Source organism: Pleurodeles waltl, chromosome 4_1 (genome assembly GCF_031143425.1).
Source record: "Pleurodeles waltl isolate 20211129_DDA chromosome 4_1, aPleWal1.hap1.20221129, whole genome shotgun sequence".
In the NCBI taxonomy this organism is placed as follows: domain Eukaryota; kingdom Metazoa; phylum Chordata; class Amphibia; order Caudata; family Salamandridae; genus Pleurodeles; species Pleurodeles waltl.
In genome coordinates, this window is record NC_090442.1 from 1,017,679,729 (window position 1) to 1,017,697,747 (window position 18,019).

General features: G+C 42.7%; 1 protein-coding gene across 8 annotated transcripts in view; it reads left to right on the plus strand.

Moving 5' to 3' along the window:
- Window positions 1-1,847, plus strand: part of CADPS2 (calcium dependent secretion activator 2) — a 1,861,089-nt gene extending 1,859,242 nt beyond the window's left edge. For all 8 annotated transcript variants that reach the window (XM_069229895.1, XM_069229888.1, XM_069229890.1 and 5 more), the window contains one exon: window positions 1,139-1,847. In XM_069229895.1, coding sequence (XP_069085996.1) covers window positions 1,139-1,303 — 165 coding nt within the window. In that variant the 3' untranslated portion in view covers window positions 1,304-1,847. The remainder of the gene's footprint in view (window positions 1-1,138) is intronic.
- The last annotated feature ends 16,172 nt before the right edge of the window (window positions 1,848-18,019 follow it).

The following is an 18,019-nucleotide window of genomic DNA, read 5'->3' on the forward strand; positions in this document are numbered from 1 at the left end:
GTGCTCAGCCAAGCAGGCTGTCACCTCTAAAGGGTGCACTGATTCTACGCAACATGTCGACTGGCTGCACAGACTATGGGACATTATCGGCATGCAAAAACTTACTGACTCTGTTGACCAACTGACCCAGTCTGACATAATTTGGGACCTATGCGTTAGATTTCTCTCGCAAGATTTCTGTGAACTTTCCTGCCCGTAATACGACAAGTACTGAGACTTGTCCAGCCACAGGCCAGGCACAACCAAAATGAAACAGACGGTCAACCATGAGCCCATTGCCTTGTAACGCTCGTTTGTGTGGTCTTAGGCTGTAGAAAAGAATGTCACGTGTGGTGGAGGCCACCTACTTACCTGTTATGACCTCCCTCAGGTTCCCTCTGCTTATTTCCCCAGTGTTGTGGAGACCTCTTCCCTCCACTGCTGTTATTTTCCCTATTCTATGTGCCTCACCGGCTTCTAGTTGTAGGTGAGTGCATCCGTTTAAACCCTATAAACAGGATCTGAACCATAAATTACCCTTGTGATCCTGGAAGTCAAAGTCAGAGACTACACACCTCCCTCCTCACGTGTAAATGGCATGGCTATGGTGTGCTGGTGAAGACGCCTAGTGCACAGCCACGGGTGCAGCTGTAAAATTCTGTGGCAGAGCTTATCGCCCAACGTTTATTGCCCTTTAACAGTGAGGAAAGAACTTCAATCACTAGCTGCCACATAATGGAATATGTGCCCAGAAAGCAGTGCCAACTGTAAGTCAGACACATGTTGGCGTAGAGCCAAGGAGAGTTGCTGCTTGTGGCGCAGAGTTACAGCCAGAGCACAATTTATAATAGGGCCACCAGAATCTTAATATAACTTTAGCAATTGAAGTGATCACCTTCAAGAATCAGAGGGCTGGATTTAGAATTTGACCGAAGTTGAATATCCATCAAAAAGTGGCGGATGTTCTGTCCGCCCTGTTTAGAGTGCCTTGATGTCTATGCATCTAAATAGGGCAGACAGGACATCCAACGCTTTTGGCTGATGTCAGACATCACCCAAACTCGAAAACAGGCCCAGACTCTTTAATTTTTAGCTGTTATGTTAACTTCCTAATGGCACAAACCAATATTGTAATTTGTTTCCTTTTTCTTAATTGCAGAAAACCTACAGAGACTTTAGGTTGCAAGGCGTGCTTGAAGGAACATTGACCAATAAAACCTATGAGACTATCCATAGTCGCCTTACCGTCGAAGAGGCCACACTGTCGGTGACCGATGGAAGCGGCCTTCAGGGAATCACCATGAAGGACAGTGATGAAGAGTAGTCTCAGAAGAGAAGATGTGTAACTACAAGACTACCACTGAATGTTTACTTTATACCTTGTCTTTCACCTGTTTTTATATTTGTTGCCTTATAACATTGCCATATACGATAAATCTTTAATAGAAGCCTCCATTTTATTAAAGAAGAACAAAAATTAAGTTTTAGTAAAAAAATAAAAGCCAAGGAATTTTTGAAGATATTCCAAGGTTCTCACAAAGAGAACTGTATATGATTGTGAGCCTGCACAGGCATGGATTGTGAGCACCATCTCCTCTTTTTACATTTATATAGTTGACATTTATTCTTTTATTTCCAAAGTGAAGTATATACAAGTCTCTCATAATAACAGAAAACGTGCCTCACCTAATATACTATGATGCAAAGAAGATGTATTTTTAGAAATCTCACTGTGCCATTTGGTCAGACCTGCTAATGTTGTTTGTGCCCACCATTCCATGTCTTCTTAGCACTGTGCTTCCAGTTTGTATAAAACAGTATCTGCCTTGAATGGTGTCTGACAAATAAAGTAAATATGGTTTGATTGAGTTATGTGTATTCTTTCCTTAGCCTTTAACTACTTCTAAATAAAGTGTTGGATTCTATATGATTTTAGACATGGTAACGGTATTGTTTTGATGCTATTGTGTAAGGAAAGTGTACAATCTCTCTTCTCTGTGTGGTAGCTTTGTTACTCTTGCATAACACAGTGGTGACCCTTTTTACAAGAACACCAGTATAAAGCAAAGTATCATAGATTAAAGATGTTTCGCAGATATGACGATAACTTGTTTGTGCCCTGGACAGTTTCCCATATGGGATGTGAACGAAAAGTAGTCACTCTGTTCAAACAGTTACAACAGGAAGATGTTTCTATTTAACAGCAATTGAATTATAGAAACCTCCATGTCACAAATAACTGATGGCACACATAACAGTATTGTCAAAACAGCTACTGTAGCTAATTCTCTTTGTAGAAAGAATTTTTTATATACATGTTTTGGAGTCAGCCTGAAACTATTTAATAGTATTCACATAAAACATTTGGAAGTCAATATACATAGCACGAATCTCGTAGTACAGATCCAATATGAGTGATGAATATTTCAACACCTCGCAGAATCCACAGTCAACCATATATGGAATAATGTGTTGGGTAGGAGTAGACCTAGAAATGGAATAAGAGAGAAAACGAAGGCGCTGGATATTGCCAGTCTGTCGTACCTTTCATCTGGACACTGTCTTCCACTGGGTGATCACTGATAATTCAGAATAGGAAGAGAAACTCAGTGCCTTACCAACCTTGCTACAGCACATAATATCTCCAATCACATTTAGTATACCTCCAGAATAGCTCTGTGTTTCTAGCTCTCTAATTTGAGAAGGAATTTCGAGTTTTCCTGAAGTTAAATCATAAATTTTATCTACTAAGTAAATTTCAAAAGTATTTGGAACAATGGTGCTTCTCCCACTATAAATAACTACCATGTGTCTCATGAGAGCACATTCCCTGATTTGAAAGTACATTCAAAGTGGTTGTTTCATAAACGGCAATGTAGCAAACAGAAATTAGAAGTATACATTTCTCCAGCGTAACAAGCAATCACTGTGTGTGCCATATAGTGCTGCCTTATACAGTACGTGAATGAGAAGAAAATATATATCTCAAAGTCTGTGAAGTGATGAGGACTCTTCCTGTTCCTCAAGTCAAATACCAAGGTGTGCAAAAATACAAGTTTGTAGTCGAAAAAAGATAGTTCTAAAACATTACTTAGAAAATAGAGTTTATCGTCATAAATGTAAATGGATTCCCAAGAATACTTCTGCGTATGCACTTCAGACTTCTGTCAATTCCATATGATGACAACAAAACAGTTTCAAGGTTTGCCTTAATTCTGGGAATAGGGTCCTGACTGCAGCAACAATGCATCTCAATTTATTTGCAAGAATGTTTTGGGCCACAAAGAGCTTATACTCTGTGTCTTCAAAGTGGCCACCACCACTTGTAATTCTGGTCAGAGTACTATGGCTTAATTGGACATGAAGTTTTCTTTACTTACTCAGATGCCTCGTAAAGGGTGTCTAGTGAAGATGAGAATTCTCTTGCCAAGCACTCTACGAGCACCACAAAACTTGCCTTCCTCTCAAGGTGCACACTGCCTGATGGTTCGGAGTATTGCGGTGAGATGAGTACAGGCTTCTGATAATGACAAGAATGTTCAGCAAAATAATTTATATAAAACACATTAATATAATACTAGTACTGGGAATAGCATCTGCATCATCCACTTAAAGAGACTGTTGGGGCTAAAAGAACCACACTGAATCTCATACAAAAAACTCAGACTCCTCAAAATATGTTGTTGAGCCTAAAAATAACAACTCATATCTTTTACTGCAAAGATGATTAGGTCTTGTGCGTATTCTGCAGCCCCTTATATACGTCTGCGTGCAGGCCACTCTGCCATGTGGTGGGTGGTACTAGGACTCTGCCCAGGTTAATCAAGGGGCAATTGCCCATCCCAGTTGCATGGCCTAAGCTCGTGATCTACCATCAAGCAACCTCCCTTTCGTTATGACTGTTAGTTTACTTTAAGAAAGTTCAAAGCACACAGAGAGCCTGGTTTAGAATTTAGCGGATTGATTCATAATCACAAACATGATGATATGCCATCTGCCTTATCATTAATGCGCCTGGATATAATGTACTTCTCCACGACTCTGAGGTCTAGGATATAATGCACGTGTAACACGATGGGCAAGATATTCATCACGTGCGTAATGAAGTGCTCCCCCGGCAATCTCGAGAATCCAAGTAAGAATTCAAGCATACATATATGAAGAGATTTTTGGAATGTTTTTCTTTCCGTGGATTTCTCTAGCACGGGCTGGCAAGCTTGATTTATGATTTGAGAAAACTAAATCACGTTCTACACACTTATTCATACTTTATGTCCAGGTGGTAGTGATTTGGGCTTTCATGAATCCTCCCAGACCGTGGGAAGTGCATTTCCTTTAAATGGCCTCACCAGGACCTGACTGGGGAACAAAAAGCAGCCCTTACAAAAATGCCCAAACCAGCCCTTCTCCCTTCGTCTCCTTGCTCTCTCTCTCTCTTTCCATCCATCCCTTCTTTCTCTATTTCTCTCCACTCTCTTCTTCCTCTCTGATCAGTGTCTCTACCTTCCCTTCTCTGTCTCCCATCCTCTCTTTTTATAGAAGCATTCCAATGCCTGCTGCCTTTAACCTCCGAGTGCTGGGGAAAGCGACAGAGGCACCAAGAGTGGGGCTGGGCCTTAAAACTGACCTTCAGGGGCCCCAGACCTCCTGGCAAATGCCCAGTGGAGTAAAATCCTCTCCGGCTCCGGGCCTGTTCCGATTATGCTTAGTTTGCCTGTAGACATCTGTCTTTTGGGGTAGTGGTTAACAAAGTGCCAAGCAAATACAGTAAAACTAAAATGTAACCACCTAACACAAGAACTCACCCTGAACATCAAGAAAACGTAAATTGTGAAAACACTGTAACACAAATCTCTCTAGGCAGGAATCCACTGCATGATACAAAGGCAGTGATGTGGTTTATTTCAGATTAGAAGAGGCATGGTTGCATATAGTTTACGACCTGATGTGTGTAATCAAGTGGTAATATTGCGAGGAGCACGTGCAAGAATGTACTACTCCACCTCTGTGCCAAAGACCCCCTGACAACTGTAGTAATTCCAATCCACGCACGCACAGCTCTTGAAATGCCTTTTCTCTTGTCAGCCAATCCCACACCCACCAGAAGTTATGCACCTGTTTTTCCAAAGGAAGATTGCTCAATTAACTAAGTTAGCTGAGAGTTGTGTTTTCAGTACTTACTTTTCATTTCATCCTAGCAAAAAAAAAGTCCTCCTCTTTGGTGAAGATGACTACATGAACATCAAATTGGTTTTGGTAATTTTTAAGATCAAAAAGAGGCCATGAAGACGAAAAGTGATGAAAAGAGGCGCGTGAATCACATCTCACTTTCGTCGTATTTGTTTTAAATACAAATTCAAACTCTAAACCTTTAGCCAAAACGACTTTAAAAATGTTCCAAAGTCCTTTACAAAGCCATGGAATCCATTCTCCTTTTATGGCCCTATTTTTTGGTGAGGGGTACCGCCTGCCATTGCAACTCTGACATGTTCTTTTGACCTTTTTAACCTATGACGTGAACCTACACTTCACCTATACTACCTCACATTTATGTACACTGATACAGTCTTATGTGAGAATGTGAGTATGTTAAGATGTAACAAGCTTTATGTAGGGTTTACCAATAATGACTTCTACAGATCACCTGCTGCTCTTCCTGTGCTGTAGGGGTGTATCTGCTCCTGTGTGGTATGGCTGTAATCAATCTCAAATTGGTTATAATCGTTGCCCTATGGTTAATCTTCACGGTGCTTGATTACCTTGACATTTGGTGCCAAAGCCCAAGATGTCTGGTTAGCATGCCCCCACAACAGGCAATATTGAATACTTTTTTCTTGTGCTTTTTTAATGGGATTTTTAATTAAAAATTGTGTCTTGGTTGGTAAGCTCAAGAGCAGACTTCATGATACAGGACTCGTAGACTTATGAATTATGCAAAAAATAAGTATTGTAACAAGGTAAGGAGGCAAGTTCTGTCTTTCACTATGTATACACTGAGATTGGTTTTTAGTTAGGTTGTATATAGAATGTTTGATATTATTAACCTTTTTAGCATTTGTCAGGGCTGATGTTATAATAATCCCTATAGTCGTTTGAATAGATGTATTCTACACTAAGATAGCATATAATAAAAAATATAACTACTATATTTTTTCTGTATTGGTGTGCTATAATTTCAGGTGGAAGACTACTGAAGAAGTGGCTCTACACAAAACTCCCAGCAAACGGTCTCTGGCAGGTTCTGTTGCTTCTCTATATGTTCCTATCCAATGAGCACAGCCCATTGGATGATTTGTCAAGTACCTGTTCATTTCATAGCTCCAAAGGTGGCCAGCCATACCTATGACACTCATGAGTAATGGGGCATCTACCATATGTTCCCCAAAAATATGGTGGTACACGACGTTCCAACTTCCGTTCTGAATCATGCCTTCAAAATGCCTCCCACCTAATTCTAATGATTGACGCATATCTATCTCATCACCAGTATACTCTTCATACCCCACCAGAAATTTTACAAATCACCTTCTCCTCAACTCATTGCTCTGCTCAACTAAGTGTCTCAGAAATATTTTCTTTACTAATGTGTAGTATTTGCATAGCACAGACCTATAGCTGCAGTGCAATAGAACACTTCACTTGGTTTTAAGGCCTATTTACTGTACCACCCAACATCTGCTTTTACTTATTTGAATGCCCATTCAATATACAACATAATCATCTACATCAATAACGATGTTGGTACCCCTTCCTCCGTTACCCTTCACAGCCATTACGGAAAATTGATTGATATGAAAGACTCAGTCACACCAGCTGCCCTCTGTGCTTAACTTTCCACTTTCTCTCACACATCCCAGGCTGCCATCATATGAGGGAGGCAGGTCTTCTCCTCAGCAAGTCCTTCTTGACTATCTCTACTCTATATTGGTCCTTCGGTAGTTACTCTGGAGTTCTACTACATCACTATTGCTATCCACTTTAATGCCTCATTATGATCATCTATCAGCCTCACAGCATTGCTGGTTCATTCTTCTGCAATGTTCACAGCATCTTAGATGGTCTATCATGGAAATCCCCATCATCATTCTAGGGGATTTCCAGCTTGCACTCAACAATCTAACTTACTTGACATGATGTAAAGCCCCTAAAGTTTGACTAAATTTATGTAGGCCCTGATTTGTTCTTAGATAATGGAGGTCACCATCTTCCCAATCTCAGACTACGGAAGTCGCCATCTTTCTTGATTTATGCAGAATCATTGTCGGGATCAGTGGGTGATACCCTTCTGCACCTTAAAACACTTTAAGTTTTTTACCCTTTGCAAAACTGTGGTGTGCACTGGATCAACACATTTTGGTTTCATTGTCGTGTCTGCCATTTTACGCAGATGTCATCAGACCTTATATTTCTAAAGTTAGACCTGTCATCCTTGGCGTTTCCCCTGTCTTTTTTGCCTCTGCTTCCTATGTTTTGACTGTGTGCTTGACTTTTTTTTGCTGGGTTTGGTATTTTGGGCACTTTATCACTGGTAAAGTGCAAATTCTCTTTGTGTAACCTGTATGTGTAATTGGCTTTTCCATGATTGACGTATTTGATTTACTAATCAGTCCCTATTAAGTGCACTAGAGGTGCCCAGGGCCTGTAAATCCAATGATACTAGTGGGCCTGCCGCACTGATTGTGCCACCCACACGAGTAGCCCAGTAAACATGGCTTAAAACTTTAAAATGTCAATTCGACCTGGCAAATGAACCCATTTGCCAGGCCCAAACCTTCCCTTTTATACATGTAAGGCACCCCTAACATAGCCCCTAGGTAGCCCCATGGGCATGGTGCAGTGTATGCTGAAGGTAGGACATGTACTTGTGTGTTTTACCTGTACTTGTGTGTTTTACCTGTCCTGACAGTGAAGTACTGCCAAAATTCTGTTTTTACTGTTGCAAGGCTTATCTCTCTCTTAGGTTAACATAGAGGGCTGCCTTTAAATCTCTTTAAAGTGAAGTTTCCCTTTGGGAGCATATAGAGATGTGGAGTTTAGGGTCTCTGAACTCACAATTTTAAAATACCTCTTTTGGTAAAGTTGTTTTTTAGATTAGCAGTTTGGAAATGCCACTTTTAGAAAGGGGGCATTTTCTTGCTTAAGCCATTCTGTGACTCTACCTGCTTGTGTATTCCCTGTCTGGGTCAGACTGACAGTTGGGCTCTCTTTTTAATCTTTACTAGACAGTGACACAAAGGGAGCTGGGGTGTAGCCTGCATATCCTGATGGGTCATGTGGGCTAGAGTGGAGGGAGGAGCTGACATTTACACCTGAATGGGCTCTGCCTGCCCTCACACAATGCAGTCTCCAACTCCTTGGTGTGTAACTGGGGCCAGGCAGGATCTTGTGAACAACAGAGACTTTCCTTTGAAGTTTGCCTACTTCAAAGGCATAAAGGGGTATAAATAGTGGACCCAAAACCCCACATTTTTAGATTACTTCTGGACCCAAGCGGAACCTCTGTGAAGGAGAAGAGCTAAAGAGCTGGAGGAGGAGTACTGCCCCTTTGCCTGTGACTTTGCTTTGCTGGGTTGGCCTGTAGTTGCTGCTTCTGCCTGAAAAAGTACAAAGAGTGGACTTTGTGGTATATTCCTGCATGTGAAGTGTCTCCAAGGACTTGGACTGAGCATGCCTCCTGTTTTGATGTCTCAGGACCATCAAAGACTTCCTCTACCTGCACCTGGACTCTGCTGAGACTCCTACCATGCCAAATGGTGCCCACTCCACTCCCTGGGCCCTTGAAAGGTGAAGCTGGTGACCCAAGGCTGAAATGTACGCACAGGAGCCCTGTGGAGAAAAATTTGATGCAGCACCTGCACAGCGGATGTAAAAACGACACACCACCTGCATCATGGCTGAGAAATCGACACACCACCTGCATCGCAGCTAGGAAATCAACGCATCACTTGCATTGCAGCTGGAAAAATGATGCAACACCCGCTTGTGGCTGCTGAAATCAACGCAAGCCCACTCAGCCCGGTTCCTCATAACTGTGCACCCGAATTTTGCACGCATCATCGCTGGGCTTCAAAATTGGTGTGAACCTGCCCTGACCCAAGGTGCCCATCTGGAAATCAATACACCGCTCTCTTGCGGGAGAGAAAAACGACACATCGCCTACCTGACCAGAGAAGAAATGACTCATGGTCTCACTTGCGAATAAGGAATCGACGCATCGCTGACTTTTCCAACACACGCTCGCCTGTGCGGCTTTATTTTTGATGCAAACCAGGTACTTTGTGTAACCTCGAGGTATCCATTATTTTCTATGGAGTAAGACTCTTTTTTATATAAAAATTCCAAACTTTACTGGTGTATGTTGGATTTTTGTCATTTTTACCTTGTTTGATTTAGATAAATATTGGCTATTTTTCTAAACTGGTGTGGTGTCCATTTTGTAGTGTTTTCACTGTATTACTGCTTGTGTTGGTACAAATACTTTACACATTGCCTTTGAGATAAGCCTGGCTGCTTTAGCCAAGCTACCAAGCGGTGAGTAGTGGTTATCTTAAGCGTGTATCTCCATTGCCCTGACTGTAGTGAGGGTCCCTGCTTGGACATAGTGCAGACTGACTGCCAACCAGAGACCCCATTTCTAACATCTAACAACTGTGAAAGTGTGAAGTAATTCAACTAATAACATAGATATATAACACCTGATGTGACATTAATCTGTGAAAAGTGTGTACTTGTCACCATGTCATGAGTAAATAGGAACAAATACAGACATATAGCCAACATAGTGTACTTTGAATTGATGTCCTTTTATATGTTCATGAGGAAATGTATGGTATGCACACCTCAATGCACATGATCTATGTCAGATATTCCTAAACTTATGTCAGAAATTCCAACTTCTGATTAGATTTAGTATATAATGACAGCTGCTTGTCAGACGAGATCTTTTGCCCAGATTATCACATGTGATTCTGCCAGAGATAGTCTCACCTACCACCAGCGCACTTCACAGATGCTACATCTCGCCTGAAGCCAATAAAGCTGAGTTCTGAAGGATGACTCCTGCAGCGTGTGTTTGCCGTTTGCAGGGAAAACTGTCTTCACACCACCACTGATAAAGATGTCCTTTGCTGTCAACAAGATATGCAGTGCACCTCTTCTCCCTAAGAAACCCAAGACTGCAAATTGCTTTAGAATCCATGATTTCTTCGTTTGGTGCATAGAAGTACATGTTACAGTGTTAGAAATGTTCATTTTATTCTTGTTATTTATAACGTGTCTTCTTGCTGTTTTTATAATATTCTGTGTAGTTGTTTAGTCGTACTGAGAAACAGGAACAAATAATTTTACTTAAAAGTGTTCATTCTCCTTAGTGCAGTGTGTGTGCGATATTGTGAACAACAAAATAGCTTTGTTACTGTTACCACAGTGCCCCTGATCCCTGTGTGCGGATTGTTAGTAACTCAAAAGGAATAACTCTATTTCATTACTAGATTTATTAGTGTTTTGCAGGGCTACAATTTGACATTCATCATCGGTGCACTGAACCAAGTTCACCCGTGGGTGGGAAAGCAAACCTTGTAGAACTACAACAGAGTTTACACAACCGAGCCTATTTACTTGATTTCTTACCAAACATTCACATGTCAACTTTGTCTCCTCACCCAGACTCTGCTAAACCACTACTTCTTATTCTCCTCTGCAAGGCACACATCGCCAAGCATTAAGTCCTCCATATCAGACCTCGCCATACTACACATAACAATCACCACATGTTAGACCTGACAGCCTTAGGGTGGTCTTCCACAACTTTTTGCCCGCCTCCCTCCATTTTCCTGATCTCATTTTTGCTGGTTCTAGGACTCTGAGCACTTTACCACTGCTGACCAGTGCTAAATAGCTTGTGCTCTCTCCGGTAAACATGGTAACATTGGCTCTTACCCAATTGGCACATTTAATTTACCTGTAAGTACCTAGTAAAGTGCACTATATGTTCCCAGGGCCTGTAAATTAACTGCTACTAGTGGGCCTACAGCACTAATTGTTCCACCCACATAAGTAGCCTCTTAACCATGTCTCAGGCCTGCCATTGCAAGGCCTGTGTGTGCTGTTTCACTGCTACTTCGCCTTGGCATTCAAAACTACTTGTCAAGCCTTTAACTCCCCTTCTATTACATATGTCACCCCTAAAGTGGGCCTTAGTTAGCCCACAGAGCAGGGTGCTATGTAAGTAAAATGCAGGACATGTGCTTATAAGTTTTACATGCCCTCGTAATAAAATAAAAAAACACCCAAAGTTGTTTTTGACTATTGTTAAGCCTGCTCCTCTCATAGCCCAGCATTGGGAATTCCATTATATACCCTTATGTGGTAATTTCTGATCTAAGAGGAGTGGCATTGTCATATTTGGTGTGGTTGGAATGGTAGTGAGGAATCCTGTTTACCGGTAAAGTTGGATTTAACATTACTATTTTAGAAATGCCACTTTTAGAAAGTAGGCATTTCTCTGCACTTACTGCTCTCTGTGGCTGACATCCAAGTCTGGTCTGTGCTGGTTGACAGCTCTCCTTGTGCATTCAACCCAGACAGCAAAACGCACATGACACTGAGCTGCGTCTCCATTAATCTGCCTACTGATGAGCCTCCCTAGACAGAAAGGGTGGAAGAGCTCTCACATTTCAAGGCTAGTGGCCTGACCTTGCACAATGGACTGATAACCCCCCTAGGATCTCCTGGCAGACAGGACTGGGTTGAAAGGGGAACTGATGCACTTCAAAACCACTCTTTGAAGTTTCCTCCACTTCAAAGGCACATTTAGGTATATATACTGGATCTATGACCCCCTCAAATCAGAAACTTCTGGACCTACAACTGGACCCTGTCAGAGGGACTGCCGTGCTGCCCAAACTACTCATCTGGACTGCTTTTCTGGAAGGACTGCTCTCCTGCTTGTTGCCTTGCTGCTCCCTGACTCTGCTGGAAGGACTCTGCCTTCCCCCACAAGTGATCTTCAAGGGCTTGGATTGAGCTTGCCTCCTGTTAAGTAGTCTCAAGGCCATAGAAACTTCACCAAAGAGAGAAAATCCACTGCATCGGAAAATTGATGCAACACTTGCAAAATTTGACACACGCCTGCAGAATCGACGCAGCGACTGTCTCGCAGCTGAAAAATCAATGCATTGCCTACCAGATCAATGCAGCGCCTGTTTCATCCTCCCAGGGGGAGTTTGGATTTTCCACTCATCGTCCCTGGGTGTCAAAATATCCCAGAACGACAGTAAGGAGCTGAGTCTGCGCACCCGGAAGTGACACATCACCTTCCCCGCGAGGAAAGAATCAAAGCATCACCTCTGCCGTGCCAGAAAAATTGATGCATCACTTTATTTTCCAAGCATCACCTCCTCTGCGTTATTTTTGATGCATCCCAGGTACTTTGTGCTAAAAAGATGCAACCATTGATTCCTATGAACTAAGACTTACCTAAAATTCTAAAAGTGATATCTTGACTTGTGTAAATTGGATTCTTATCATTGTGCTTTTATTGTATTCAGATAAATATCATCTATTTTCCTAAACTGGTGTGGGGTACTTTTTATGGTGTTTTCACTGTGTTACTGTATGTGTTATTGCACATATACTTTACACATTGCCTTCTAAGTTAGGAATGCCTGCTCTGTGCCAAGCTACCAGAGGTTGAGCACAGGATGATTTAGATTACATTGCAACTTACCCTGACTAGGATCGTGGTCCCTACGGGGTGCATACCTCGGCCAACTAGAGACCCAAATTCTAACACCACCCAGCACCCTCAGATTCACTGTACAGCATCCCATTTCCAAAAGGAAGTGCCTTCCAAGAATCATCCCCACTTTCCTTGACAAACTGAACAACAACCTCAAACCTTTGCTTCGCTCTACTTTACTCAATGACTGCACTGATACTTGAAGGAAAGCCTTACTATGTATATTGCTTCTTTTCAACTGCTCCAGTTCATCAACCTAGGATGTCTCTCTCTATTTGCTTCTTCAAGACAAACCTGTCGCTTTTCCATAAATTGCTAAAATCTAGGCCTGGGCGATGTTCTTGTAATTTCCCATATGGAAATTATGCAACATGCCCAAAAGATTATATGAAATTACGCAACATGCTATTTTACAGTATATATTTTTGTGCAAACTACATCCTTGCATTCATTTTGAACACCAAAAAAGTAGTGTAAAATCCTGTGTGACACGAACAACAGTTGTTCGTGTGCAGTTTATTTGCATTCTTCCTGTGCTCCTGCGATAGAAGTTTTACCCGAACGAAGTCCCATTTAAGTAATATGGCCCAATGGTGTAATTTCAGGCATTTTTACCTAAGAATCTGAACATGAAATGTTGTAATTTACTCAAAATTATGCTGACATAGATAAAATTTCACCCATGCTTTCTAAAATCAAAAGGACACCTAGATGAATACAAGTTTGCTTGAACCAGCTCACTGTCGCACCAAACACTGTCAAATCTAAACACACCCACCCTCGAGTAACTTTCCCAAGCTTGCACCCAGTTACTTGTTTATACTATCAATAGCTTCCTATGCCCACCTCAACTCGACACACTTAGCCCCCCTCAGCCTAAGTCCCCCCCAGGCTTTTAAACATTCCTCTCTTCCATAATCTCAGTCATTAGAACTAACGTAGATTTAATCATATCGTCCCAGCACCACTGGCATGCTTCCAAACATTAATATTAGCAAACTCATTGTTTTCTCTCTGAACAGTCCAGCTGAACTCATTCCTATGGTCGAGAATTCCAGTACTACTTATGTACCATTTGACCCTTTCTGCCTCCACATTATCAAACTTGTGGCCCTATCATCACTCAAACTATCCTGTCTAAAATCACTCTTTATTCTTTCATTGTTTCAAATCTAATACCCTTACTCGAGACATCCACTGTCGGTCCATCTGATGGCGGGTGGAGTTTGCACTGCCTTAAGGAGTGAAGGGGACTGTCGTGGCACATCTTCATGGGCAAATATAGGGTGCGGACCATAGGCCTAAAAACTAAAAAGGTAAGAAAATGGTTCTGCAAGCTACTCAGTCGGACATCATGCCCTCACGGATCTTTGGCCACAGATACAAGAGGTAGGGCTTGGGTGACAGCCATACCCCAAGCCAAGGAACTCCCAGTCATGCCACACAGTTGAAAGTCTTGCAAAGCATGGGAAAATGCCAAGATATGACTCCACTGTTTGTTAGGCCATTCTCTAAGGGTACTGTGAGCACAGTTTTAACTGAAGCATGTAGGGTGAGTAACACTTTTCTGTTTTACAATTCCTGTATCATGTATCAGAGAGTGAAAAAATGTTTCCTTGATAAAGTAAAAATATGTCCCTGGCATGTCAAAGGTTAATACGTACTGAAATTTGAATTTAGTTCGAGAAGATAGAGAATAGTCTTCTGTGTCTTTCATTTTCATTGTACACTGTTTCTGTGGAGGGTTAAACATATTTCCTTTACAAAGTAAATGATTACGACTATTCAGTGAGAAGTTTTTGCCATAAAGAAAAACTGTCCTTTTTTAATCCAACAGACAGAGATTTGGTGTACGTGGGAATCAGGGATACAAGTGAAACACACAATGGTCTCTGCATCTGACCTATTTATAATTGTGACAAGCACAGGTTGCATATTTTAGCATGACATGTCAACTGTAATGTCACTTATGAGTTCATGAGCAGAACATGGGGTGATTTTGCAGGCTCTGGAGCTCTTCATCATTGAAGAGTTTCAGATGTTTCCAGATTTTAGATCCTGACCATATAATCCGAGAATGTGTAAGGTATTAGGGGTAAGCACGGCAGAGGCATTTGTTCCATGCTTGTAGGTCATGTGTCTGTGCGTCGTATTGCTACTGTCTCACAGAGCTGACCCATCTTTGGCTCTGCCTTGGGCACCAGTACAGTGGTTCGTGAAAAGCCGGACCACGAGACAAGGTGAAGGACCTGGCAATCCGCAATGCCATCAGCAGTGCTGGCATGGACCCTAAGGCGACTGAAGACCTAGAGTGCCCAGAGAGTGTTCTACAGCAGGCCAACCTGGCTCTAGGGCTAGGGAACGGCAACTGCACTTAGGGGGAAAGGATTATTTGAGTACAGTAGGTGCAGTTTTACTTGTGGGTCAATGTGTTCTGAACTGAAATCACTCATAACAGAGGTATTTGGGCCGGTTTATTTTCCTAGTTCAAATGGTGCAATGTGAGAAATGTAAGAGTGCAAAAAGGGAACAAATCAACAAGTCAAGCAAGTAGTTGGTTGTCTCCTATCCTGCCTGACTTAGTTAAGGTTATACATTATTTTTGCAATACAAAAGGATGATGGACGGAGTGCTGAAATGTTTAAAACACTCACCCCTGGTCACAGATCTGGTTTAATTCCATCATTCTTTTGCTCATCATGACACCGCAGTTTGGGCCCACCATATGCAAATCAGTCTTGACCGTGCTCCCCGTGGGAACAGTTTAGGCCAAACTGCCAAATCAGCTCCTCCCTGGATCAAAAACAGGCATCCTGGGACTGGTTTTGGGGTATCACCCCTTATCGGCCAGGCTAGTTTGAATCCAGTGACACAGCGAGCAAGAGACCCAATCCGGACATACCCTGGCCACTTATTGTGACATTAGCAACACAAAAGGATGATGGACAGAGTGCTGAAACTTTTCTAACACTCAACCCTAGTCACAGATCTGGGTTAAATCCATTGTTATTTTGCTCACCATGCCATCCCCGTTTGGACCCAGTCTCATGCAAATCAGTCCTACCAGGCCAGCTCCTCCCTGGATGCCTGGGTGACGGGATTCCCTTTAAATGGATGACGTATTCTTGTTTGTCAGATACCCTTGTGGCGGAAAGGAGGGGAGGAAACCATAGATTGATAAATGTAGTTTTTTTTAAACCACAGTTTATATTTTTTCTTTAAACATAACATTAATGTTTGGTAGCATTTTTGGCATTGAGCGTATAACAAATCAGTAGCATTAAAATTGTATGGGCAATACCTCAACATATACATCATGAATAAATGCTTTGGATTGTCTCTACAATCTACATTACTATCTCAGTGTGTTGCCAATTCACATTGGCTACCTCTATACTTGGTGCTTAACAATATCCATGATAGCTTTTAAGCAGACCCTTGCTTGTTACGCATAGCAATTTTCTCATACTGTGTCAGTCATTGGATCTCCATCCAGGCATCTCAAATCTTGTGAATGTTTTTAAGACAGCTTCTGCATGTGTATAGTGTCCATTTTGCTGCCGTACACCAGTCCATGATGATGATCAATTCCAATAATGTCAGTGGCATCAGACTAGCCCTGCTTTGTGCAACATCTATTTTAGCTAATATGAGGCCTAGGTTAACCAACAGTTTCTGGTACCTGTTGATTGGTTGTTCTCTGCATCTTCCTAAAAGTATGGAGGGTGCATTCATTAATTTCAAGGCCTTTAACCAATAGTCCTTTATTCTGGGGCTTTGACAAATTATGTGTATTAATTACCTCTTGTAGGAAGTTGGCTCTGTATGTGCTATTTCAAAGTAAGGAATAGCATGCACAGAGTCCAAGGGTTCCCCTTAGAGGTAAAATAGTGGTAAAAAGAGATAATACTAATGCTCTATTTTGTGGTAGTGTGGTCGAGCAGTAGGCTTATCCAAGGAGTAGTGTTAAGCATTTGTTGTACATACACATAGGCAATAAATGAGGTACACACACTCAGAGACAAATCCAGCCAATAGGTTTTTGTATAGAAAAATATCTTTTCTTAGTTTATTTTAAGAACCACAGGGTCAAATTCTACATGTAATATCTCATTCGAAAGGTATTGCAGGTAAGTACTTTAGGAACTTCAAATCATCAAAATTGCATGTATACTTTTCACGTTATTCACAAATAGCTGTTTTAAAAGTGGACACTTAGTGCAATTTTCACAGTTCCTAGGGGAGGTAAGTATTTGTTAGGTTAACCAGGTAAGTAAGACACTTACAGGGCTTAGTTCTTGGTCCAAGGTAGCCCACCGTTGGGGGTTCAGAGCAACCCCAAAGTCACCACACCAGCAGCTCAGGGCCGGTCAGGTGCAGAGTTCAAAGTGGTGCCCAAAACACATAGGCTAGAATGGAGAGAAGGGGGTGCCCCGGTTCCGGTCTGCTTGCAGGTAAGTACCCGCGTCTTCGGAGGGCAGACCAGGGGGGTTTTGTAGGGCACCGGGGGGGACACAAGTCCACACAGAAATTTCACCCTCAGCGGCGCGGGGGCGGCCGGGTGCAGTGTAGAAACAAGCGTCGGGTTCGCAGTGTTAGTCTATGAGAGATCTCGGGATCTCTTCAGCGCTGCAGGCAGGCAAGGGGGGGATTCCTCGGGGAAACCTCCACTTGGACAAGGGAGAGGGACTCCTGGGGGTCACTTCTCCAGTGAAAGTCCGGTCCTTCAGGTCCTGGGGGCTGCGGGTGCAGGGTCTCTCCCAGGCGTCGGGACTTTAGGTTCAAAGAGTCGCGGTCAGGGGAAGCCTCGGGATTCCCTCTGCAGGCGGCGCTGTGGGGGCTCAGGGGGGACAGGTTTTGGTACTCACAGTATCAGAGTAGTCCTGGGGTCCCGCCTGAGGTGTCGGATCTCCACCAGCCGAGTCGGGGTCGCCGGGTGCAGTGTTGCAAGTCTCACGCTTCTTGCGGGGAGCTTGCAGGGTTCTTTAAAGCTGCTGGAAACAAAGTTGCAGCTTTTCTTGGAGCAGGTCCGCTGTCCTCGGGAGTTTCTTGTCTTTTCGAAGCAGGGGCAGTCCTCAGAGGATGTCGAGGTCGCTGGTCCCTTTGGAAGGCGTCGCTGGAGCAGGATATTTGGAAGGCAGGAGACAGGCCGGTGAGTTTCTGGAGCCAAGGCAGTTGTCGTCTTCTGGTCTTCCGCTGCAGGGGTTTTCAGCTGGGCAGTCCTTCTTCTTGTAGTTGCAGGAATCTAATTTTCGAGGGTTCAGGGTAGCCCTTAAATACTAAATTTAAGGGCGTGTTTAG